Here is a 27,403-nt window from a genome sequence, read left to right on the forward strand (position 1 = left end):
TAGACCTGCACAATGACATCTCCTCTGTTGCATCTAAAAGATGTACGATTAACCTTGCTTAGTTCACATTCAAATGCATATAAATACTATGGGCCATAGCGATATGCCAGTTTACAGCAGCTGAGGATCTGGACTTAAATATTTATGTCTATAGAATATTTTAAATAGACTTCTTTTTTTAATTATCATGCTGACATAATGCTTGAGCAAAACACCAAGCCTCTCCTTCTTCCCCCGCCTCTAGTCCGAATCATTCTGGACTTTGTAAATACAGTCAGAATGATATTTTCATTCAAAACATTGTTTATAAAAGAATTCTGGAAAAAGAGAAATAAAAATATATTTATTTTAAACAATTTCCATGGGTTTACTGTCTAGTCTATGTTCTTACAATACAAAGAGCTACAGTTTAGACTTTGAGGTTGCATTTGACTCAACACAAATAAAACGTCTGTTTATTGTCACAGGGCAGGGTTCCCTTATCTTGGATCCTTACTGCAAATAGTCCTCATACACACCAGTAGCAAGTTCAACACCAAGTGCTTTGTAAACATTTGTTCCCCACAGCATAAGACTTTTCCCCAGGTCTTTACCTAATACCAAGGCAAAGTGCAGGAGGGAGAGACAGATCTCACCTCTCTGAGATAATGGGCTCCTTTGCCCTGCCTTCCTCTCTCCCTCCTGTCTCTCTTTTAAACATCCTCACCTGACCAGCTGAATTCCCTAGCTGGTTGGTTAATAACTTAGTACTTAATATCTCGTCACTTTGGCTTATGAGGGGGTGCTTACCAAGTGCACACAGTCAGCCTTTAGCTACCCACATTATTTACAGTGCAAGGGTACAAATTTTCACCTTTAGGTCCAACAGGAAAGTCCGAGAACATCTGTTGCTTGTGGAGATGGTCTCAGACCAAAACCCTGGCTCCAAACACCCTCAAACCTTGGGGAGAAGGAGCTCTGATGAAGGTTGGGTTGCTCCATGTGGAACAACCTCTGAAGGACTTGAAATCCACAGTTGGATCTGAAATTTGTGGTTCTGGCCTAACTCTAGTTCGTCACTGCTGCTAAAATGCAGCACAGATTTCAGATCCATATGTTCTGTTAAACTGATCAAGCCCAAATTAAAAGATTGACTCAAGCCATTTTCATTGCTCTGATATATAACCACCAAGGATGCAGGTAAATCCCCTAAAGCATTCAGAGATCCACTGGGGAGAAGGGATTTAACTGCACAGGGTCATTTGTTCAAAGGGCCCCGATCCACGTATGTGCAAATTATCTTATGCAAAACCCACCTTTGCACATATCAGTTACATATTCACTACCTCCCAGTTTGCATGTACTTCAGCACAAATCAGAGGCCCTTTTCCTGCAACAATATTCTATGATTTTAATATAAAATGGTATTTATTACTTGAGAGTCAAATTTTAACACAGTTATGGAATTCCTGTTCCTAAATAGGGTGAGATCCTGGCCCTGTTGAAATCAATGTACTTCAGTAGAGCCAGGATTCCACCTACATGTACAGTAGACATGCTAAGAAAGAAAATATTTACTTCAATGCAGGATTTTCACTTAGGAACGTCCTATACTTAAAAGGTCTGATTTTCAGAGATGGCTTCTAACCTGGCAGGTGCAATTTTATATGCACAAACAACTCTGCCTGCATATTTGCACCTATACATTGGATTGTTAGATGTCTAGGTGCTACCATGTGCAACTGCAGTTATTTGCATGTGCAAGATGTGGGCCCAATTATTTGTATTTGCAAAATTGCACCTGAAAATTTGGGATCTAGGTTAAAGTGTCAGGTCCTATATGTTCTCAGAGTGGTATTATGGGCATGATTTTCAATCCAGCCTTCACTAGAGCATCACTGTGCCCACAGTCACACCTAAGCATCTAATTTTTCCCACAAGACCTCCTAGTGACATTGTGTCTAAAAATAACTGTGGGGAAAAACAAAACAAGAAAGCAATTTCTGAAAATACATGCGATGTATCTTAACTTTTTTCCTGTGATTTACTGTGTTGATTCAGAAATGGACTCCAGATGCAAAAATTAGATTGGATCAGGTGTGGGGTTATTTGAATCAAGGGGTTTGGTTTTGCTCAGGTTAAGGGCCAGTCAGAAAATTCAGAGCTCAGCTAGATCAAGGCTTGAACTCTGAACCACCAGAGACATGGGAGTGGGGTTGAATTTAAAACACATGTTCAATTTTTAACATAATAATAAACATATATGTTAAACTGAACAAACAAAAGAATGTGCTTCCTGTAATAAACAGAGCAATAAAGCTTCTCCCATGTTCATGTAATGTTTCCCTTCCCTCAACTTCACATGGAGAATTGCTGTACTACAATCTTTTTAATCCTCTTAGAAAAAAATATAAAAACTATCTGAAATGTTGGTTCACATCTCTTGTTGGCCTAGCAAGAGTTGGGTGATGAAATCACCTTGGAAGATGTGCCTTTGAAACAAAATTTATCAACTAAAGGAATATTGGGTACAATGGAGCATATTTCTTTGACTTTTTGTTTGTTTGTGGTGGCGAAAGTTGCTGGTTTGACTTTGATGTTTTAAACACAACTGAAATCTTGTTAGAGTAGAGTAAAGTCTGAAGTATAAACTACCTCTTAATGCTCTTTTTTTGTCAGTTAAAACCAAGTCATGTAAAACAAAAGATATTCTTAAAGATAATTACATTAACACGTCTTCCATCTATGCTATGTTTTGAAAAGTTTTGCCCACAGTTTAGAGGACTTAATTTGTGCTTGATCTATTATAAGTGTTTTGCACATATAATACCTGATATACACAAAGTGTTTCCTTTCCTTCCCATTCTATATCCAAACTTATTAAATAATTTCCTATAATCAATCTTGGGTAAACTATCCCTTCCATCTTCACTCCATATGCTATAGAAATCTTTAATCCTAAAAAACCTAGATAATTGCTGACCCTTTTGTTCCAGCAGCAGTACACCAAAATACTATATAGAGAGTTGTATACAGGGTTCCATGAAGTCCTTAAGAGTGCAAGCTTGTCTATGGGGTTTGAATCCCAAAAAGGCACTTCCCTGACACTGATTTGTAAAGAGTTTTCAAAGGTGAGACTGAAATCTTGCATTCCATTCAGAAACAAAACAAAATCCTATTGGTAACTGCAGGACATCCCATGAGAATGGCATAGGAAGGGATGTACTTATTTCTATGGGGCCTTGAAGAAGGAGAATTCATTTGATGTACTATATTTAGGTCTTGTTCGCTGATCAATATTTTCTCAAGACTGCTGAAATTCTGATATGCTTCTTTGACTGCAATAATCTCAACTGGTGACAGTGAAGAAGCATAACCTTTACATTACTTGTTACTGAGCCTGACATATGCACAGTACAGGGAAATATGTTTTCAATAAGCCTGATTAGAATTTCAGAAACAAGTGACAGGAGTTAGAGACATGTCACTATAAGCAGGGATAACAGGCCCACCTGAGCTGTCATAGCAGGGTCTTGAAGTGGAAGATACACAAAAGCAGTCAGACAATATCACTAGTTTCCCAGAACCTTGTGCTGCCATTCCATTTTTTCTTTCCTTTCCATTTTCAATCAGTTCACCCTGGAAGACTCCTTCTCATTCCAAACCACTGAAATCTATTTCAAACCTTTTGTTGCCAAACTACTGCAGTGGATGTTACTTTGCTCTGTACACATCTGTCCAGTATTTCTTTGGTGTTCACCATTTCAATGATCTTTGTCATCACTGCTGCTAAGTACAAGGCCAATTCATGTTACCGAAGGTAATGTCAATCCGATACCAGCAGCACCAGAAAACCCTTCCTCTCTCTTTCTAGACTACCATGCAGGTGCAGATCAAATAACATACCTCAGCTGAATACCTCCCCCAAACATACTCAATCACAGTCTAATGAGTGTGGCTCTGCAATCTCTCATATTTCAGATACCCCCTCCTTTTTTTAAGCCAATAATCCTTTATGCTTTTCTCTGCCGTTTTTTTTCTTTTTTCTTTTCTTTTTTAATAAAGAAAACTGAAATGTTTTGACTCCCAAGTTCATTTATGTTCAATGGCCCCAGTTTGTCCCCCACCCAGATGAATGAAACACACACACACACACGTTTTAAAAACTCAGTAACTCAGCTATTGTGGCCAGTCTAGTATAAAAACAACAGACAATGGTACTGAATGAGCTGCCATAGTAGAAAAGCTTTGGTTTGTTAGCTGAGGAATCATGTAAGTTTGTGGGTGAACCTTAGAGTTCAAATTCCCTGTGATGGTAAAGACTTAGCATGACATATCAGTGATTTCAGCCATGAGGAGCAGACAGGTCTGAAAGTGTGGGCCATAGGTCATGATGTGTGTTAAAATATAAATAGTATGAAGAGATAAGAAAAATTCCAACGATATCCTAGGAGTCACTGCTACGGTCCCTGCAGTGTCTGCATGCTGTCCTATGGGCGTGACTGACTGGAGAAACGTGGTCTCTAGCTTACTGACTGGAAATACAATTGCATTTAAATAAAAATCCCTAGTCTCTGCTACAGAAACTCAAGTATACCCTAGTCTGAGCCACAGCACAGGCAAAATATAAGGTTAACAAACATACAAGTAAATCCTTCAGACTTCTAGTTACTGCACTTCTTTTCACAGTTTTGTTCTTCTGTGGTGCGCACATTTGTATATGTGGGGCCTGATCCTGCTCACAATGGGACTTTTGCCAATGATTTCAGCAGCAGCAGGCCCTTTATTAAAGTTCTTTGAAGAATATAATATTTGGCTGGCTAACATAGGAAATAAATAGCTGTAACTCTCACACAGAGAGGACTACATTGGTAACACAAGGGTCGATGAGGAGGCACTGCAAAGCTTTTTCACATGCCAAAGTTAGTCCCTGAAAATCTGCTCTATACTAACAAAGCTGGGTTCACAATGTGCTAGCTGCATGTAGAAGAATGAAAAAAAAGCCAGCACTTTAACGAACGGCAATCCCATCGTAATGTTATGTTGGGGGGAAATGTGTGGCTGGGTGAGTCAGTATGAATTCCAGGCACCATGTGGTTTTACTGCTGAAGTTTCTGTCTATGGATACTAACACAGTCCTTGCTGAAGAAGATACTTAAGATGTCAGACCCGACTTTCTTCCTCTTCCACCGCTCGGTGAAGACCTGGAATGAATTTCAAAAGCTGCTTTCGGACACTTCCTCTCCTATTTTTCCGTGGGAGTGTTCCAAAAATATTTGAAAAACTGCCTCCCTCCCATGAGGGCGACATTGATCCACTGCTAGCCACACTAATGCTTCTGTTCCTCCTCAGTGAATATTTCCCTACTGCAGTATCATTGTCCCTTGAAAAGAAGCAATCGTCATCTGTGCTTGACTGCCTGCTCAAAGTCTCATGAGCAGAATCCTCAAAAACACCGCTCTGGTAGAAGCTATCCTCACTGTCCACCGTCATTGAGCTCAGACGGCTTTTACAGCTGCTTTCGCTGGAGAATCGGGGTTTAATTGGGAAGGCAGGCTTTGGTGAAGCACAACTACCGAATAAATTGGACTCCAATTCCTGGGTGTCAAACAGAGAGTTGTCATTCACCTCCCCTAGAAAAGAGATATAAAAGCAGCAGAATTATACAATGTAAATCACGTAAAGACTAGAGCACAGGAAATCTGTGTATCAAAGATAATCTACAACATCCCAATCTGAATTTCCCGAAGTGTCATTAGAGAGAGATGTTACTGGTAATTCACGCCTACATGTTTGGCTGATTGAAGAGATCTACACAAGGCACGTCAACGGTTTTATTTGGTCTCCCCTAGATTTCTCAGCCCTTCTCTGTTCTTCCTTACTGACCTGTCATCAGCTTTTTTCCAGCCAGGAAGATGGGGAAGACCCCCATGGATTTAGCATGCCAGTTTAGAACATTGATCTATCAAGTCCAGTGTCCTGTCTCAGGCAGTGGCCAATAACTGATACTTTAGAGGAAGGTGTATTAGCTATGTACCTATCACTTCCCCCTCAATAAACAGAATGAAGGCCTTTCCCTGGGTCAGTCAGTAAAGGAAGGGAGGAGAAAAGGGTGTAACCAATGCCAACTTCTGTTTTCTAGAATTCATGCAGATTACCTTTTGTTCTGCGCCAGCCAAGGAGACAGACATCCCCATTCATTAATCCCTGAAACAGTTTTTCCACCCAGTACCCTCATTAACAGGGAAAAAGAAGCCAAATGAAAACCAGACCCAAGCAAACACCTGCTTTCGACTGAGCACACAGAATTTCTGCAGAAGAAGCTGTGATGGTCATGAAACGTACTGTGGTTTCCTAACAGGAAATCAAAACTTACCATGCAGCAAGCGTTGTTCCTGTAATTGCAGAGATCGGTACTCCACCCATTTTTCCTGCATAGTTTGCTGTGAAGGGTAAATTATGAATGATGATTAGCACTAACTTTCACAATGTAAAGCTGGTTTAGAGAAATGGTGTATTCAGAAAAACTGCAGCTTAGTTCTAGGAAGCAGGTACTTTCAATAAAGCGTACATTCTCTTACCAGTCGTATTAACAGAGCTTGCTTGAAAATTAGTAAATTTCTCCCAGAAACAAAATTATTCTGTTAATTTTTGTTTGACTTTTGCTGATGCACCTAACACATGCTACTATGGAGTATTATCTGGGTTCTCTTATACCCATAGATATGATAACTCTAGTTATTGGAAGCCAGGCTTATCTCTAACAAGAAGAGTATGCAAAAGTTCAGAGGCATGATACTATAATTACCTGTACCAACAACATTTGAATACTATCTGCACATCCCATAATAGAAGCAGATAGCATCTTTGAAGCAAAAGCCATAACTGTAGTGCAGTAACTATGTAATAATCACTGGCAAGGACAGTATCTAGTGAAACTCATTTGCCAAAAGAAAGGCTGGGAGAGAGATTATCTAGTTATTTGGAATAAGAAGATCTTCAGAATTTCCAGCATTGGTTGCTGTATTCAAACTGCCAGTCATGTCACTGTGAGGCCAGGGTCATGGGCTGTTGGGCCCTGTGGTCTGGATATTAAAAAATGCTCAGCTACCATTTAGTCACCAAGTTGAAGAACCAGATTTTTCAAAAAAGCTCAGCAAACCAGGAGCCTAACGCTTTTCAAAATGTTGCCCTGTTAAGCGTCCAAGTGGGAACTGATCTCTTCTAGAAATCTGTCCCCAGTCGTGGGTGCTGAGCTCTTGAAAACAAGGCACATGTGCTTCTGTTGCTTGTTCTGCCATGAGCAATGTCCTGATGTCATGGTTAGCAACAACACTTTCAGTCTGATGCCTACAAAGGCTGGTCTATTCTGAAGTTGCTCAACATGCTGGCTTCCTCCCTGCTGCATGCTTATCTAGACACATCTCAAATGCAGTTACATATTTTAATTAAAACAATAAAACCTGTACCATTTTGCTTTAAGGTGGATGCAATACGGCCATCTGCAATGATATAAATGAACCCAGTGCATCTATAAATAGGTAGCTAGGCACGCCACTTCCTGGTTCACATATGCAGAAGCTTGATAGTGAATACAAATGCAGATTTTTGCTAATACCGCATGTGTGGAGACATTTGTGTGGACTGTTGTTTCAAGGGCAGTCACATTAGACTACCTCCTCCCTTCTTCATTACTGGAGCTGAGTGGATAACTGATTTTTAGTTTGGTGGCTGAACCCAAAAAACCCCAAATAAAATTAGTTTCAGGTCAACACAAACAAACTGAAAAATTTCTTTCTTGCTGCAGTGAAAAACCATGAGGAAAAAAAAAAAAAGTTTAGAAGCTTGCTGCTAACATTTCCAACTAGCACTACTGAACTTTTGCAAATGGCGATTTTCAGAGGCCTATAATTTGGCTAAATTTGGGTGAATTCTCAAGAGGGCAGCAAAAGACACCTTTGATTGATTGTTCAGAATATCCAAGATTTTCCTTATTCTCACTATCGCTACATCAGAGTCCCAGCCATCCCCTAATTATTGTTTCTGGCACCTAACTGAAATTTGGGAGCACTTGGACTCTCAAAAAATTGTTATGCATCCATCTGTTGCTGCCAAAATGTTAGCTAGACTTCTCTTCAGTTTGTTGGCCCAAAAGTTTAGAACACCTCTCAATGACAATGTGCTTACGTGTTCGGTCCCTGGTTCTGTAAAAAGGTTATTTGTATCAATCTGGCAGGTTATGTCAAAAACCCAAACAATTCTTAAACTCTAAATGTGCTTATTCTGTTTGCAGTATAGTTGTAGCCATGTTGGTCCCAAGATATGAGAGAGACAAGATGGGTGAGATAAAAGAGAATATCTTTTATTCCCTCACCCACTTTGTCTCTCTAATTCTGTTTATAATGACTCTTTATACTTGTAGTTACTTATCACATACGTGAGTAGAGTCTCATTTATAGAAGGCTTTTTGGGGACTGATCTTTTATAAACAAAAGTAGGTTTCTTACCACTGTAACCACACTAATAGGAAACCGGTGGGCCCAGGCCCACACTCTCACAATACTTTGATATATGACAACTATTTTGTGAGGTAGTGGTTTTGCACTTCTGGGAAACTAGTTGGTAAATTAACCCCCTTTTTGAAAACAGGGCATATGATTAGAGATGCAGCAATTTTGCTTTACCAGTGACTTAAGCTTAGAAATGCTGTGGTCTCTGCTGTGTGGCTCACAGGATGTTCAGAATGACCAGCCCTATTAGCACCATCATGGAGCATTACAATGTAGTCCGCACTGCAGCAAGGGGACTAGCCATTTTGGAAGCAGATAACTGCTTTAATTAAATTCTGAACGAGGGCTGAAAGATGGGGAATGGGGTTAGATTCTGAATCTGGAAGGGGAAAGGAGAGAAATGAATTTCATATTTTACAAATCCACTTAGCAGGGCTAGAGTTTGGCTGCTAAAACAGGTTGGGGATATTTTAAATCCATCACTGTAAAGTAGCTCTGTTCCACCTGCTGTTTGTCGAATCAAAATGTACATGGGTATATCACAAAGCAGAGTAACTTTATGATGTTTTTCTTCGGCTCAGATGCTTTTCAAAGCTTTTATCTGGGGGAGGGGGGGGAAGAGATCAATTGTCAGGCAGCTTATTCCAGCCTGTACAACTAACAGTAATGGAATCTGTAGCGGTACTAGTTACTGCCAACATAATAATCAACTACTGCAGTCTCAATCACAGCAATGAAATGCCTGGCTCCATGATTTGACTTAGTTCTAGTTCTTTCTGGACTAAGTGGTGGTGACTGCTTGCATACTTAGCTGATTTAATGAAAGTTGGGGTTGCCATTCCAATATTAGGGTCATTTGGAGGTCAAACTCAGGTGGTGGCCCCATGTGATGTAAGCAGCATGCTGGGCATGTATAGTTCCCCCACCTCCCTCTACCTTTCTAAATCTCCTAACACTGAGGAACAGGGCAGAACATGGTAGATTGCATAAAGGCAGCACTGTATATGAAGGAGCTTTGCCTCAGAGTCAGCCTTGCAAAGAACCACCTGGTAAATATTATTATTAGACTAGCTGCATTACATAACACCCAGAGGTCCCAAAGGAGAGTGAGAGACAGTCCCTGCCTTTATATTCTAAATGAAGACAAAGGAGAAACAGAAGCACAGAGATGTGCCCAAGGACACACAGCAGGCCAGTGGCAAAACAGGGAACAAAGCCAAGGTCTTCTGACTTTTAGTCCAGTACTCTATCCACTAGACCATCCTGCTCTGAGAATCCCAAAGAAAACCCAACTTTGCTGTAATTCATTGGGAGGTTAGGTGTATTTTTAATAGTTTTAAACAGGCGTTTTCTACTTACCACTTCTGGGACACTTTAAAAATTTAAATTCTTCACTAAAATTAATCTGTTTAAATTACAAAACACTTTAAAGGCCGAGTACTTTCCTTTTCCTTTCAGTGTCTCCACTGAAATCATTAGTTTCACTAGTGTAAGTGAGAGGTGAATCAGGCCCAGAATTGTTTAAAAGAAAAGAAAAACAGTAAAGAGGATGGGTCAGATTCTGCTCTCAACTACACGAACATCAACTCCAGTTATGCGGACACTAGTAAATAGTTTGACTACACCAGACAGGTATGTTAATTGGATCAACTTGATGTCTTAACGTGTACGCATAGGGTATGTCTACATTGCAATTAAAAACCTGCAGCTGGCCCGTGTCAGCTGACTCAGGCTTTCGGGGTGCGGGCTGTGGGGCTGTTTAATTGTGGTGTAGATGTTCGGACTCAAGCTGCAGCCTGAGCTCTGGGACCCTTCCACCTCACAGAGTTTTAGAGCCCAGGCTGCAGCCTGAACAAGAATGTCTACACTGCAGTTAAACAGCTGGAGGCCGACAAGTCCGCGTCAGCTGGCATGGGCCACTGCTCAGATCTGCCACGGCTCACTCAGTTGGAGTCAGATGTACGTACACACACACACACGCTTAAGTTCAGCATGTGGTTTTGTTTTGTTTTTTGTGGGTTTTTTTTTAAACTTTTTATGAATTCCATGGCGTGGTACAAAACTGCTGGTGGTATTTGCTAAATACAAATCAAATTAAAAATCATACCAACTCTGTTGATAAAGAATGAATCAAGGTCTGTGTCATAATACCTCGTACTTGCCCATTACTGACACTCACATAGCAGAGATTATTATAGGTTTACAGAAGTAGAAGTAATTCTATCATCTAGATATTTTAGGTGCTTATATGGCTCTTATCACCATAGTATTTGAATACCTTACAAAAGCCTGTGATGTAAGGAAGTGCTACTATCCCCATTTTTAGATAGGCACCTGAGACAGAGAGACTAAGTGACTTGCCCAAGGTACACAGGATGTCTGTGGCAAAGCGGAGTATTGAACCCCAATTCCCCAAGTGGCAGGCTAGTGCCCTAACCACAATACAATCCTTCCTCTCAATCAGTCTTGAAATCATCACCCAGCAGCTTTGGGCTATCCTGAGTCAGCCAACGTTCCTTAATTCTACTCCTCGCACATACTATGTATGAACAATGTCCCAAGCTGGATAACCTTACGCAGATGATGAAATGAGGGCCTAGGGTATTCTGGGGTTCCCCTTGTGGAGAAGCATCCTCTTCACAAAGATGGCCAACACACCTGGTATCCTCGCTGGCAGTAGAATTTGCAAGGTCAAAGACATAGGAAATGAACTAGCCTCTCAGCACTTGAGGCAGGAGGGGCTGATGCATATTGGCAAGGCAATGCGAGATGTTGCATTTCCATTGCCTGTTCCTTCTTTGTCTGCAGATAAATAGATGACTTTGGTCTTCAGGAAATCAATCTGGCACTTTTTACGTGCAACATATTTACAAGAGACATACTGCACTTAAAAAACACATATTAAATTACCTTCAATAACTGCAGCTTGGTTTCAAGTTCCATTCTCCTAACAATCCTGGCTCCATTAACAGTCTCTAATCTGTAAAGAACAATTGTTTTCATGACTGAAATGTACAATGACCATTTAAGCATGTATAGGTATTACATTACTACTATTAGGTAATGTTTATACTGCAGTAGCACACAGAGGAGTAGGCACAGTAAATACCCTAAAGAGTTCACAATCTAAAAGGCAAGTGGAATATGGAGGTCTGGGGAAAGGGATGCAGTTAGGATGTATTATCTCTCTTGAATCAGCTATTTTAAGGAGTGATGTATTTCCTGTGTTACAGAGGAATCAAGCCACTTGGAAATTTCCAAACACATGAGTGTGGAGAAGCAGGAGAGGGTGAAGAGAGAGTATTGGGCCAACTTCCAAAGAATAGTAAATATAAAAAAGGGGATCCTAGGGCCAATGGGGACAAGGAGGTAGGTGTCTGTCTTGACCAATTAGTGTTCCTATATGTTTTATGTCAACAAGCACTGAGAAAACTAATACTACTTACCATAAAGATCAAAAAGTGTGAGAGTGTGAGATGAGAAGGTCTTGTAATGGCCTGGGAATTCTTCCAATGTATCATTCTATAAGTGCCTGTGATAAACAGCTTTTTGCTGATCCACTGCAAAAACCTACTTACCTCATGCTCAATAGTGCTTGCAAGAGTAGGGTGACAAGATGTCTCCTTCTTAAAGGGACTGTCCCGTATTTAAGCCCTCCTGCAGGTGTCCTGACTTTTTCTTAAAAACAAATTGTCCCGTATTTTCTGCCTTCCCTCATCAGTATTGGCAGGTCCTGCTGCTGGCCTGATCCCTGCTTGCCAGTCACCCTCCCACCAGTGGTGAGTGGAGGGGTCCTGTGGCCAACAATAGGGGTGGGTGTGCAAGGCTGATGCGGGGGGTGAAGATTCAGTGTGTGGGACCAGCTACGCCCCTGGTGGTCTGTTAGTGCAGCCCACACTGCATGCTGGCTCTTGGCCAGCAGGGCCCTGCCCCCTGTTCCATTTCTGGCCAGCACTGCAGTGGCCGGCGAATGCGGGCAGGCACCAGGCAGCGCCTGGTTACATGTCACCTGTGCTGCCCACCCATCGGCCCTTTACATGCTCCCCCTCTCACTGTTCTCTCCCAGTTTTGCCCCTTCTCCCAACCCCGCTGCTACTCCATATCCTCCCAAGTGTCCCACTCCCAGCAATGTGCAGAGAACCAGCCACTGGTTGGAGCGCTCAGCTCACCAGCAGCCTGGCTGGCAATACGGTGACCAGATTTCCCAATTTTATAAGGACAGTCCTGATATTTGAGGCTTTGTCTTATATAGGTGCCTATTACCCCTTACCCCCTCCCGATTTTTCACACTTGCTGTCTGGTCACCCTAGCTGGCAGGCTCCTTCCTTCCCCCACTGCCTCTGGTTGGGCCAGCACCCCAGGAAAGTCCAAGACCCTCCTGCCCTGGGTCCTGCCCCCAGTGGGCATGAGGCTGCTCTGGCCCCTAGGCACCCTTCCCTGCTGACCCACATCTCTGGCCGGGCTCTGTGGCTGCTGAAGCCCCTGCAGTCAGGTTGGGCCCTGGTGCACAATGCATCCTTAGAGCTTAACCCCTTCCTGCCCACGCTATAGACGGGGGACAGGAGATGGCTGGGTTATGTCAGTGGCCAGCAGCAGCCTGGAGGTGTGAGCTGCCTTTTGACACTGTGTGGGCAGGAAGGGACAAGCTACTTCCAGCCACTGGGGATGGAGGAGAGAAGAAGAGATGAACTCTGCAAAGACACAGGCCAGGTCGTCTCTTCCCCGTCCACTCCTCCTCCCCTGCTGCTGGAAGCAACTCCCGTCCCTTCCCTCCAGCACAGTGCCAAAAGGCTGCTGCTGGCCACATTCTGGTATGAATCCTGGCAGAAATCTGGGGAGGAGGGGCATGGGACCCTGAGTGTTCCCCCCCAACGTGTTGCCTCAGGAAGATGTGGTGCCAGGTACCAGGAGAGGCGGGTGTGTCCCGAGGGCCCAGCCAGGCAGGGAGGGCAGAGAGTGCCAGGCAAGGAGGGGAGGGTCAGTCGGTCACCTGTCCCCCACCGTACATGAGAGGTGTATGGGAGTATGTGCACGTCACCTCTCCCAGTGTGTGTGTGGGAGGGTAGGGATTTGTGTGTCACCCCTCCCTGTATCAAACCTAAAGTCTTAAAGATAAGAAGATAAATAAAAAGACTCCAACTGCTTAGTATTTCTTTTTTAACAGGAGCTCAGTCAACTTAATGTTAATTTGAACATTTTTACTGCATCATTCTGATTGACTGCCGCTGAACTCCTTTGAATACGAGTAATTTTACAAGGTGTCCAATATTCAGCATAGGGAAATATGGTCACCCTATGCTAGAGCAGGGTTCAGTTCTAATTTGGGCAATTACATTCTGCATATTTGATGTGCTATGGTAACTTTGCATGTCTTGTCCTAAACTGTCGTGTAGTGTGGCTCTACGATTTTGAACTTGCTATTGTGTTCCTGCCTACAGGCAGAACTGTGGATCTTATTTCATCAGCAGAATTTGATTTAATCCTTTTTGTCTTTGCATCAGAAACAGCAAACTAAGCATCAGGAAACAAGTGAACATTTCTTCTTAGGCTCATAGTGTGAGAAGGGATTAAACTAAAATGTTTGAAAAAACACTTAATTACCTTAAATAATTCCCTGAAGATTTTATCAAGTCCACCATTTGCTTGTGACTAAAACCTTCAGTGTTTACTCCATTTATATTGGCTAGAATATCACCTGGTAAATTTAAATAAAAGTAAAATGAACATCTCAGGTACACACCATTCTTTCCACAGTCTCTAAAAACAAAAACTAAATGACACAGAAATAAATGGGAAAAGAAACAAACAGAGCCACAAACCATAGAAAAACATGATAGTTACCTGTTTGCAGGCCAGAAAGATGGGCAGGACTTTCTTCTTCTATTTTGCAGACATAAGTGCATATTTGCAGGGAACAAGCATTTTGGTGTTGTAATCTACGTGTCTATAAATATCAAATTGACAATGTTACCAATATTAAAACTTCAAAATCAATGTAAAAAGTTAAATATTGCCTTACAGCCCAATCAGTGTACAGTAAACGTTCATCTTATTTTCAAAAGGAAAAGGAGGACTTGTGGCACCTTAGAGACTAACAAATTTATTTGAGCATAAGCTTTCGTGAGCTACAGCTCACTTCATCGGATGCAAATGAGCTGTAGCTCACGAAAGCTTATGCTCAAATAAATTGGTTAGTCTCTAAGGTGCCACAAGTACTCCTTTTCTTTTTGTGAATACAGACTAACATGGCTGCTACTCTGAAACCTATCTTATTTTCAGTGTTTTCTTATTTTTTGTATTGCATATGTTTTTTTCTTACTTTTGTTATTATCGTAAATGAGAAGTCAAGAAGCCTGAGACAATGGGAATAGGATATTTCCTTCTTAGGAGAGAAATGAGTGGAAACAGAAAAACAATTAATAAATTATCCTTGTTCATTTTATTTACAATATGTACCGTTCCTACACAACATAGTTTTAAACCAAGATGGCTCTTAAACAGCAACAAGAAGAGTTTAGGCCTATTTACACATTAACTGTAGACAAGAACAACTTTCTGGTTCTAGCCTACCTGGACATAGATTATTCTCTTGTTTACACTACAACAATCTACCATCTTGTAGGATCCAGTTATAACACGGTAGAGTCTGACATAGCCTGGGAACACGGTTTTAAAAATTTTGGGCCCATCTATGCTACCGTATTTCAAATGTCATTTTAACCATCAGGTAATATTAGATGGGACAAGAGACTATTATGAGATGACTGAGAAGTAAGGAAAATTGAACCTGCTCTTGTCCTAAGTCATCTTTTAAGCTGTAAAAGCTCTGAGTCCCAAGGCATAACATTGTGTCCACACCTCCTCCAAGAAAAAAATAGCTGCCTCTTTTTTATTTTGAAATGAATATTCACTAAATAATGAGGAAAAATCAAGCAAAATCCATCATCTGTGTCACATGTACTTCGAAAAATAGCCAGACAGATCATGCAACTGTAAATACCTAATCAAAATCTCTGTTATCTCGTAAAGACATAAGAAATAACCAATCCTGTTGGTTGCCTGGCAATATCAATATTTAACCGCATCTTCCTACCACAAGTCAGGACTGGGGCTGTGCGAAACGTTAATAGTGAAACAACAACGACACTACCACTCACAATTACCATGTCCACTTCAGGGAAAAAATTGACTGTGAAATCCTTAACAAACCTCGCATCTACCATGATTTCTCCACCACCAAGAGGACAGCTAATCTAATCACCAGAGAGTGATCAAACAGTAGACAAAGGGGACACCGTTGACGTGGGTGGTGGATATAATAAGGCCAGGGGAGGCTCTGCCATGGCTGCTGGATGCCCAGTTGTGGTGCTTTGGGGGGAAGTTTTTGCTGTTTGAAGTTTTTATAGACATCACCTACTATAAAGAACTCAAAGAAGACCCCACACCACAATTTACCCAGGATATCATAAAATCCTTCCCCAAACAATTCCAAGCGTAACTCTACAAACTCATTTCCCACAAACTAATCCCAAGGACCTCCTACATGCTTCCCAAGATACACAAACAAGGGAACACAGGCAGACTCATCCTCTCTGGCCACAGCACTCTTACTGAAGGAATATCGGGACTCATAGGAAACCATCTTCTAACCACTCACCACAAAGGGCACAACTGACTTCCTTCACAAACTCTGCAACATTAACAACCTCCCTCAGAACACCATCCTTGCCAACACGGATGTCACTTCCCTATACATCAACATGCCTCACAATGTCAGCATCATTGCCTGCCTCAAAATATTTACAAGATAATGGACTACCCTCAGCTATCCACTCCAAAGTCATCAGCAAACTCATCCATTTCATACCCACCCATAACAATTTTACATTCAACAACACACACTGTGTCCAAACCATGGGAACAGCCATGGGTACTAGAATGGTCCCCAGTATGCCAACCTCTTCATGGGCCACCTTGAAAAAGAATTTTTGGACAAACAAAGCACAAAACCAGTGATATACCTGATATTTTCATCTTTTGGACAGACTGTTTCAACTCCCTCATAGATTTCCACCACCCACCCACTAAACTCTCTCTGGAACACTCCCATACTAACATCAACTTTCTGGACCACAACCAGCTTCAACAATGGAATCCTACAGACAACCATATACAAGAAACCCACAGACCACCACACCTACCTTCGTAGATCCAGTAACCACCTCAAACACACCAAGAAATCTTATCTACAGCCAGGCACTCAGATACAACAAAGTATGCTCTGAGGAAACAGCCCAGGATATATACACCTTAACACACTTAAAACCATCTTCACCAAACAAGGACACTCCACCAGAGAAGTAGATCAATCATGGAACAGGCCACCCAAATGTCCCAAGAGAATCTGCTTCAATACAGAAATAAAACCCTCTCTGACTGAATACCCCTAGTTGTCACCTGTCACCCTACGCTGGAACCCAACCGGGGTATCAAACAATTACAACCCATACACAATCGGGATCCCATCCTGAAAAAATACCCCATCAAACAGCCCCTCAACCTCTCCAAGCTCATCATCAGAAGCAATTTCCCCACAGACCGAGATACACCAACTCAAAGCAGCACCAGACCCCACCAGAACAGATGCAAAACCTGTAGACATATCTCCACAGCTGTGATGATCAACAGTCCCGACAACACAACTTTCAAGACCCATGGGTCCTACACATGCCTATCACAACAGGTGTTGTACCTCATTCAGTGCACTAAATGCGCGAACAATAATGTGGGTTAAACCAGATAATCAATACACTCTCAAATGAGCTCACCCAGGAAAATGCTAAAACACCCCATCACCTGTGGGTTAACACTTTTCACAAAAGCGGCAAAGAGTCCTGTGGCATGCATGCATCCGACGAAGTGGGTATTCACCCACGAAAGCTCACGCTCCAATATGTCTGTTAGTCTATAAGGTGCCACAGGACACACTGCTGCTTTTACAGATCCAGACTAACACGGCTACCCCCCTTTTTGTCAGAAGTGTTAATGCGCCACTTTGTCTTGACTGGTCCCTTACAATATGTGCTAACTCCTTTTGCTAAACAATGTGTTCCACCTTGCATTTAGCTGTCACACTCAGACAGTGCTTAATTTGTAATGAAAGAGATACTGGGGCTCAAGCAATTAGGTACCAAAGCTTAAGCAATTTTTTTACATTCACAACTGATGCAGCAAGCCCAGAGGTGCTGGGACTATGAACTGCCAAGTCTAGAGGTGCCCGGGCTCAGTCCTGGCAAGCCCTGGCACAAATTAAGCACTGCACTCTGTCTCAGAGTGCCTTTCTCAGACCTGAAGAAGAGCTCTGTGTGGCTTGAAAGCGGTCTCTCTCGTCAATAGAAGTTGGTCAAATAAAATATATTACCTCACCCACCTTGTTTCTCTAATAGTGAAACTAAGACAGCCAAAACCCACTCAATTTTGAGTTTCGTTACAACCCTAAAATCCTCGGCAGATTCACAAATCTTTCTAATCACAACATGGATCAAATGATGAGCAAATCTGGCATGAGTTTCTAGCAAACCTGGGCTGATTTACTTATTCATGAAGAAACTATGCAACTCAGTGATTTCAACATTAGGCACAACTTAATGCTTTCAGCTAAACCCAATATTCCAGAATCACACCAGTATATGCCATTTAACATTTTCCTACCAGACTAAAAGTTTATACCAGCCTGAGTAGTAATATCTAGCTATTTAGGCCTCAAACTTGCACATACATGTACGTACATTAGTAACTTTTTAGGCACATGCATGGTCCCATTACAACAGTAGTGATTGCTGTCATCTGATTACAACAGACTGAGGCCATAAATGGGAAGTACTGGTAGAATCAGTCAAATGGGCAGAAACTTTCAAATGCACCCACTGTAATTCTCATAAACCACCTGCAAATGGTAGCATAGAGAGATTCATATAGTCCTATTCAGGGATGTCTAAACTCATACTATAATAATGAAATAATCACATCTACACAGTGTAAACCCTTCAGGCCAGATTGCTTTTTTAAAAGATGCTTAGGTGTTGCTCCAGTCAGCGTTGCAAAGCCTAAGGGTATGTCCACACTGTAGCTAGAGATGCAATTTCCAGTTCAGGCAGAAAAAACACATGCTATCTCTAATCAAGCTACCGCACTAAAAGCGTAGCGGCGGTGGCAAGACAGACAAGCCACCCTGAGCACAATCCCATCTGAAACCCTAGGTATGTACTCGAGGCGGCTAGTCTATCCTGTGGCTCATGCTTCTACAGCTACATGTTTATTTTTAGCATGCTAGTTTAATCAGAGCTAGTTCTAGCATGGGTGTGTCTACCTGAGCTGGAAGTTACTCCTCCAGCTCAGACATGGCCTAGCTGGCATAGAAGCAGGAGTGCTGGGACAGTGGGGCCAGGGGGTCATGGCCCCATCACTTTTAAAAAGCCCTCCCACTTTTTACTGGCTGTAAAGGAGAGCCAAAGGGGGAGGGGGCGGAGACGAGTGAGCATGGGGTGAGGCCTCAGGGGAAAGGGGCAGCATGGGAGAAGTCCATGCTGAGGAGCCTAAGTCTCATGTGCAGAAGCGATTCGGGCTTTTAGGAGCCTACGTCTTATTGAAAGTCAATGGGATTTAGGCTTCCTAAGAGCCTAAAATCAATTCTGAAAATGGGACTTAGGTAGTGCAATGGCAAGTGGAGTTAACACCTAAATACCGTCAAAATCTGGAGCTAAGTCAACCTATTTCAATACCAAACAGATACTGGCTTTTTATAGACCAGGCTATCAAGTGAGAGGCTCACAGACAATGTACACTCAGGAGGAAGATATGCCAAGAATAATTATTTTTAATCTGAATGCCACAAATAATGAAAATCTGCCCTCTCAATTCATACAAAAGCACAGTAATTGACTCAATTATCTTCCCTTCTAAAAGCTCTCCACTATTCCTGACCCAAATACTTACACACTCATTAGTCACAGAACTAAATCAGAAAAAGTTATGCGTCTCCTAATACACTAATTTGGCTGAAAATGTTATTTATTCTCTGTGCATAAATTTGAGAAATGTTTCAAAGATGCACAACAACAGCACTGTAAATAAATGTGTGGTTTCATTCCTATGTATTGCAAGTGGGGAATCAGATCCTTATGTCCTCAAATAAGCCTAAAAACCTGATGTTTCCTTGAGAACATTTCTAAATGTATTATTTATATACTCTGCTAAATATCTATCTTATGTATCTCACATTGTTAACATCAGTGATTTATTTTAAAGCTACAACCAAGCCACCCAGAGTAATTATGCAAAATAATAAATGGACACAGATAAAGACTACCAGTATATAAACAAATAAATACTGTACAAATGTGTGTCTGTACAGATTAGAAATACAGTATGAGGAAGTGTTCTATAATACTTGTATTAGACAACTGTCCTGAAAATTGCATCAGTTTTGTTTTTCTAGTCATCAAGGTCAAAGTATTAAAGTAGTCAGCTGAAAGAGGAATAGCAAAGATTTATATCTCCCAAAATATATAAGAAATCTGCAAAGGCCTGCCCCTGTAATCCTAGAGTAAAGGTTACAGGATCAAGCTCTTGACTTATTATGAACCATAAGTAATTTTATTTTTATTATTTGATGTGTTAATATTAACTCTTGTATGTGTCTCTCTCTCCCTCTATACATAAAAACAGAGAGAAAGAAAGATACACACATGCATACATTGCAAATCTATATATACACACAGTTACTTTTCATGCGATTTACTTAAAAATAAAATAGTTGAACTTAGTAAATTCATTATTATTTAAAAATTTCTTAATGTATTTCCTCTGTACACTTACTTCCAAAAATATATCTACTTAAAGTTTAAAAAGATTTTAAAAAGATAGTACAGTGTTTTTAGAAGAGAGCATGTGTGTGTTATTTTCCCATAATGGACTCAAATATTTATATTCTATACTTGTTCTTTATCCCTTCCAAGTTTGCATTGGGCTCTGTATAAAGGACTTTTTGCTTCTCCCCCTCAATGTCCATGAGGAAATCCCATACAAGTTAGATACACTACACACATTGAAGCGATCCCTGAGTTGGGTAACATAAGTGTCAAGAATACTTGTATAGCAGCGTTAATCTAAAGCACTTTAAAACCATTAATTCTCACAACATCTCTATGAGGCAGGTAAGTGCCATAGTTACCCATTTTTCAGATGGGTAAACTTAGGCCAGCATAAATTATATGACTTGTCTAAAGTTACTCAAGAAGTTAATCACAGGGGTGTGAATTGATATCAGGAGTCCGAATTGATATCAGGAGTCCTCTTGCTTTCTAGCCCTCTATTCTAATCAGCTGACAACACCCCCTGCTTTTGGCAACAAGAAGCTTATTGTGGATTCAGAAGGAGGATTAAAACAACTATGTCATGGAATAGGAAGAGCCATGGAAGTTGAGGGTGTCTGGATCTAGAGTTTTGTTTTGGCCCGTAATAAAGATAGGCCCACCTGCAAATTTTGGATCTGGATTCAGATCTGAATCTCTCTGAAGTTCAGGTGTAGTGGCGGGTGATCATAGGGTTTGGTCTGTGTCCTTCTATATTTGTAAACCCTTTGAAGTCCATCATATTCCAGGTCCATCACTTCAATTCATCATGAACACAGACCTATCATAGTCAGTGAATTAGATAATCTATATTCACAGTGCTGAAGTCTCACCTCAATTTCAAATCCAAATGTTTCATTATCTTCTTTGACAATAGCAAGAAGGCGTCTGTAAGAAAAATACATAAATCTGCACATAAAGAACACAGCACCCTATTTGGGGGGGGTTATTTATTACTAAGAAATGCAAAATGCCGCTATTTATCCAACTGTGACATATCAACCCCATCAACAGTCTGGATTCATGGCATGCACATTTACAGACAGTCATACATCTTAGGAGCCCTTCCTCTCAAAATTCAAATTACTTTTTAAACCCACCTGCTCTACACTGCTCACTAGCTACTGTGTACGAACGAACCACCATTCTCTGCCTGGTATCTGTGCTGTACCTACTCTTGCTGTTAGATTGTAAGCTCTTCAGGGAATGGCTTTTATTTCATTTTCTGTTTTATCTTTTTACTATCCATACATCTACAGCACAATATAAAATCAGAGCAAGTATCACAGTAAAAAGCAAATCTCTTTACCTTTGTGGCCCAGAAGAGTCACCTAAGGAACTTGATCTGGTTAAAGCAAGCTGGAAACAGAAATAAAGTTTGCCATTGTTAATAGGTCCATACATTTAACTTTACGTATAAAATGAATAAAATCAACAAGTTAATAGAAAAGTACACCACAGAGAAAATTCCTTGAACCTTTGTGTGTTAGTGAATGTCTATTCCCAAGAGAATTATTTTGGCAAAGTTGCTATCACATGAGCATCGTGTGAAAAACCTGGTGTGTGGTGAGGGGGGACGGGGACAGAAGAAAGTGACACCTGGTAGAGTGTTTGCGCCACTTTTCAAGTGTATATAACTGCTGAAGATACTCTCTCGCTGACTCAGCAAGGTGCAAATTATACCTCCACTCATACCAGCCTGGCACTCTGTACCCTCCGGGAGAACAGAAGGTGTTACTGCTGTCTAACCTCCCTTGGTGTTCCCCCTGGTGTAGGAGCAGGTGCAGTGTTTTTAGGGGATGTGCTGAATCAGGGCATCTCACATCCACTCTCTCCAGCCATTCCTGGCCACTTGGGGATAGCATTGGCTGCATGCAGGTTCCTCAGTAGAGGAGAGAGTTTGTAGCCACTTTGCACTACTGCAACCTCTCCCCAGCAGTCTTCATTTTGCGGGTGCTGTACCTTAGGTAATGCCTAAAAGAAACAATATAAGCCTCAGATGAATCTAGTCCTAAAACTATATTGGGTAAGGGAAGACCAGAAAGGGGTATGATAGAGAGGTCCCGTTCAAGGCCTTGGTACCACCATCCTATGGTTGGCACTTGGGTGGTCTGTTCAGCATGCATGAATTCAACAGCAAGGTTCCATATTCTCCATAAATCTGTTATAAACAAAATCCCTCTGATCTTCCATACCATTCCCAGTCTCTGTGTCATTTCCAAATGGAATGATGAGGAAAGAGACATGTCTCTGGGATGTTTGGTAGACTGCATAGTGTTGTATCAGTCAATAACAAAGGCACTTCTGATGCCACAGTAATAAATACACAATGGCAAGTGGGAGCGGGTTAGACAGAAGAGATTTAATTTTGTTAAGCCGCCTCCAGGTCCATAGTGATGGAGCTGAATGACAGAAAGGTAAACTAAACAAACTGGGTTTAATTTGAAATAAAAGTTTTAATTAAACAGTAAATCTGGTCAACCTGATGAAAATGACAACTGTAGAACATCAGTTTTAGAAGCTAAATATAAGATTGTAAACCAATTTGCATTCCTCTTCAAATCCATCTTTTTAAAGCTGGCTGGCTAATTCTAATTAACAACTGTCAAATTAACAACTGTCAGTATATAAACCTGTCTGCTTTCTAGGGCTGACTTACCATTTCATGTGCAACACTCAGTGGTTTTACAGGTCAATCATCATACATTGTTTCAGTATTGTTATGATACAGAAAGTCACCGGTAGGAGCAACATTTCCAAATGGGTGTGAAAGTCACTTAGTATGATCTTTCCAGACCCTCTGATACAAAGTGGAAATACTGCACACTTTCTGAATCTACCATGTGAAAACATTTTGCACCTGATATATCATTATGTGACTCCAGTGTTATGCCACTGTAAAATCTGCAATAGTCCTCCACTGGAAAACTGCAGTGAATCAAGCCTTATTTAAAAAAAACTCTCCAATATCTGTATGGCCAAATGTCAGGCATGATCCTGCTGCTAATAGGATAAAGATGAAACCCATTGATACATTGCATTACCACTGGCCAATACAAGAATGAGGTAACTCACAGCACACTTTTGTACTGGGAATGGCACTTAGGACCTTTGTAATCCACTTTCAAAAGCTCGGGAACAGGTGCTCTAAAAACCAAAGCCCTGGAGGGGTATGTAACTTGGTTAAGCGATGACTGTGATACCTGCTGAAGAGTTTGAAGGCTGTAAACATAATGGAAGGGGTTGTTTAGGGTAATGCAATTGGTTGTAATTAAAAGTAATGGGGTGAGTCTATGAAGAGGGAAAATTGAAGCTGAATAATAAGAAAATCTTTTTGAGAGCGAGACTGGTTGACTGTGGATTCCACCCCGTAATTGAAATGCTGCGAATTTAATTTCTTGGAGCATTTTAAACTGGAAAGTACAATAGACTATACTCTGTAGGGGGAAACCCTGCACTGGTCGAATAGCTGAAGTGTTTCCTATGATTCTAGAACCTAAGAAAGAATGCCTTGTGACGGTATTTTGTGGAACTTTCAGATAGAAGACACTTAATGTTCACTGATATTGTGGAAGCTTTACTGCTGTGCACTATGGAAAATGTACAGCCTGATCGAAGTCTGAGCTGTGCAGGTCTGAACCCTGCTCTTTGTAATCAGGCACAGCCTAAGCCTACGCATGGCCGGAATCTATGGGCCCCAGACATGCTACCTTACCTCTAGGGGGCTGTAGGTGTATCACAAATGAATAATTTGGAGTGATGTTGGGAGGGAGGTAGTTCTAATTAGAGTTAATATTTTTATCGTGCCAACAGTGTATGTTAATAACACAAATACTGTTGAGCTCTTCTTCTTTTCATGGGCAGTTAAGTATTAATGTTTGTAAAATGCGTTCAAGTTCTCTACTGGAAGGTGCCAGAGAGGTGTAAAAAGTGTGTCTCTCTCACCAATACAAGTTGGTCCAGTAAAAGTTATTACCTCACCCACCATATCTCGCTCCGTGAGAAATTCAAGTAGAATGATCCCTGTTTTACAAACCGGGAAACTGAGGCAAAGAATTAATTGACCAAGATCACACAAGAACCAGCTGAACCTGCAGTAGGACTCAAATCTTTTTGACTCCCACTCTTGTGCCTTTACCGCAAAGCCACTCTTATCTCTGCCAGCATTCATCCATGAGTAGCCAAATGGGCCTGTTACTTTCTCCACTGACACCAACGAAAAATAAGATACAGCAAGAGAACAGACCACCTGGGTTGGGATTCAGAAGCCCTCAGGTTTGGTCTAACTCTGCTCCGATTGAAGTCAAATTTCCATCGTCTTCAACTGGAGGAGAGTTAGGCCAATGCAGAGCACTTTTGAAGACCCCACATTAGGAGTATTGCATCCACACAGCGGTACTTCCGGGAGTGCTGTGATACCAAAGGAAATGCTGATTTGCTAATGCTAATTCCAGCATTTCTAAAAGCAGACCTAAGTTTCACCGGGCGTTATTGGGGTGATTATTCCTGTAACGATGAGCGGTGTCACACAGACCCTCCATACCTGCTCACGCATGAGGATTACTCTTATCTCTATGCATGGTGGAATCCAACAACATACACACATTCACAATGCCAGAAAACCATAACTTGATATTTCAGGCAAATAGAAAAGTATTTAAGAAATCAGGAAGGATTCTGAAAAGGGCTAACATTAATTTTAAGCAAAGATTCTTGCCAAATGTAGATTAAAAATGAGGAACTACTGGCCTGTATCACAAAAATGTCTATGGACTGCAAGTTAATATAATAAAACATATGATACACACTTCAGAGGGATAAAACTGTGCCCCATTGTAAAACAACCATCTCTGTACCACTCTTATTTCAGAAACATGTATTTGTTTTTGGGGAAGAGCATTAGATGTACTTATAGCAAACTGTAGGCTGTTTGTGAGAGTTAAATATGCACATAACTTTAAACTGATCTACTTCTCTAAAGCGTCCATCAGATATGTAATTCTTTGCAGAGCGTGGTTCTCAGAGCAAATACATGTGTTGTAATTTATTTTTAACAAACATGGTCATGTCACAACCATTACTGTAGATTCTCTCTCTAAATCAGGCATGATTGCCATAGAAAACCGTGCCTATCACAAGCACTTGTAACTGAACAAAGAATCAACAACAGTATTCCACAGAAATACATTAATCTGTCTAATTCTGGCTCTGCTTTATCTTCTCCAGGATTGTACAAAGAGAAGGATTAAGTGCACTTATATTGTTATACAAAGTGAATGCGTAAGTGCACAATCAGTATGTACAAATTCTTTGATAATTTGTGTTAATATGTCTTATGTACTTTCAATTTAGACTGCTTTACATTAGATTGTTAGATAGATCCTATAAGTGCCTATTTGCCAATTCACAGCATTAGCAAGAACAGAAACGGGCTTTCTTAAAAGCCAATTGCAAACAGAAATCTGTCATACTCTGAAAGAAAAAGAAAGAAAAACAAAGAATATTGTATTGAGAAACAATTCAAATCAGAATCGCTTCTAGCAAAATACTTCAAACCAGATGGACACAACTAATGAGAGGTGCTTTCAGTCATAGATGGGGAAGGCAGTTCATGAGGGAACCAAAAGCCCAAACAAGCCATTATACTAGAGCAGAGTAAATTAAATGATCAGAAACACCCAGAAATCAAGAGAGTCTTCTCAACACAGCTGTAAACAGAACAAACCCTAATGCAGCACAGCTAGTGACTTAGAAGTTAGTGACTTCATGCATCCGATGAAGTGAGCTGTAGCTCACGAAAGCTTGTGCTCAGATAAATTGGTTAGCCTCTAAGGTGCCACAAGTACTCCTTTTCTTTAGCTGAAAAAGAACTTTATGTTGCCCTAAAAACTTGCCATTTTAGTGTTTTGTTTTAAAGGTTTTATAATCACAATCCAAGAAAACATGCCGGGCCAAATTCCCCCTGGTGTAATTCCACTGACTGTATTAAAGTTAAATCAAGGTTGAATGTGGCCTGCTACATTCTACAACAACCATTAAAAATCACATGTTGATAACCTTGTAGCATACATTTAGAAATAAAAAAAAAACACACAGAAAAACAATTATCTGTCCTGCAAAAATCGGACCTTCCACAATGTCAAAAACTGAAAACGTACCTGTTTGCGTCCCCTGGGTAATGTCCCCACTGTGTTTGCCAGACTCTGAACTCTTCTATTATCCATCTGGGGACTGCACATTGGATCCAAGTAAGGTGTGTAACTTGGACTAACACAGTAGCCCACAAAATTGGCATTGCGGTTTTGCTGAATGAGCTTTCTTAAGGACATGTTGGATGAAGGGCACTTAGACTGGCATTGCTAAAGAACATTGCTTGTAGAGGAGGTTATAGTTTGTTTCCTCAGCCAAGCAATCAAAAGTAGCAAACAGAAAGAGCCCATGTGACTTGTGGTTTAGGTGCATGTTACATAAATCACTTCTTGCAGATCGCAACATTACTCAATGTTTTTTTTAAGCTCATGGGAGAGCTAGGAAATGCATTTTGCAATTAAAGAAAACAGCTTGTTTTTCCACTCCTGGATACAAGCAGAACTCACATCATGCAGTTTTTATGTTCTGTGATGGTTTGTGTTTAAAAGACCATCTTGCTTTAAAAATGTCCCTGAATTTGACATTCATTCTTACATTTGCTCTGTGTCCCTTCATATTCCTCAAATTATCATTGACAAAAAAAATCATGCTTTTGCAAATGACGACTTCAGTGAAGAGTTAGGGACATCAGAAAGAATTAAAAGGACTTGTCAGAAAGTATTCACTGCAAGAAAGCACTATTCCAGCTCAGTGATGCTCTTAAAAGAGAAATTGCATTTTGCTTTTAATTAATTATCAATTCTGTTCCAAAAAGAAAAATTAACGTAATTCCAGGCAAGCAGAAAGGTGATACCGGGTAGCCCATAGGCAGAGCCATGAGGGGAGGAGGAGCATGCCAGTCAGTTCACAGTC

At 41.0% G+C, this 27,403-nt stretch overlaps 1 protein-coding gene across 1 annotated transcript; it reads right to left on the reverse strand.

Annotated features, from left to right (window-relative positions):
- Positions 1–323: 323 nt before the first annotated feature.
- On the reverse strand, positions 324–26,820 carry CYTIP (cytohesin 1 interacting protein). Its single transcript, XM_075117848.1, has 8 exons — positions 26,560–26,820; positions 21,711–21,760; positions 21,235–21,289; positions 14,331–14,433; positions 14,091–14,184; positions 11,400–11,469; positions 6,356–6,422; positions 324–5,612 (listed from the first exon to the last, which is right to left on the reverse strand). The coding sequence occupies exons 1-8, from the start codon at positions 26,728–26,730 to the stop codon at positions 5,143–5,145; spliced, it is 1,080 nt and encodes a 359-aa protein (XP_074973949.1). The 5' UTR covers positions 26,731–26,820; the 3' UTR covers positions 324–5,142.
- Positions 26,821–27,403: the final 583 nt, after the last annotated feature.

Source organism: Caretta caretta, chromosome 11 (assembly GCF_965140235.1).
Source record: "Caretta caretta isolate rCarCar2 chromosome 11, rCarCar1.hap1, whole genome shotgun sequence".
Taxonomy (NCBI): Eukaryota; Metazoa; Chordata; order Testudines; family Cheloniidae; genus Caretta; species Caretta caretta.

What these genes read in the sequence shown, in the direction of transcription:
- CYTIP (XM_075117848.1), bottom strand. Translation starts at nt 26,730, where the DNA reads ATGTCCTTAAGAAAGCTCATTCAGCAAAACCGCAATGCCAATTTTGTG. An exon ending in TCTTTCTGGCCTGCAAACAG is followed by an intron (nt 14,185 to 14,330) that starts GTAACTATCATG and finishes TAAATTTACCAG; the next exon opens with GTGATATTCTAGCCAATATA. An exon ending in GGAACAACGCTTGCTGCATG is followed by an intron (nt 5,613 to 6,355) that starts GTAAGTTTTGAT and finishes TCTCTTTTCTAG; the next exon opens with GGGAGGTGAATGACAACTCT.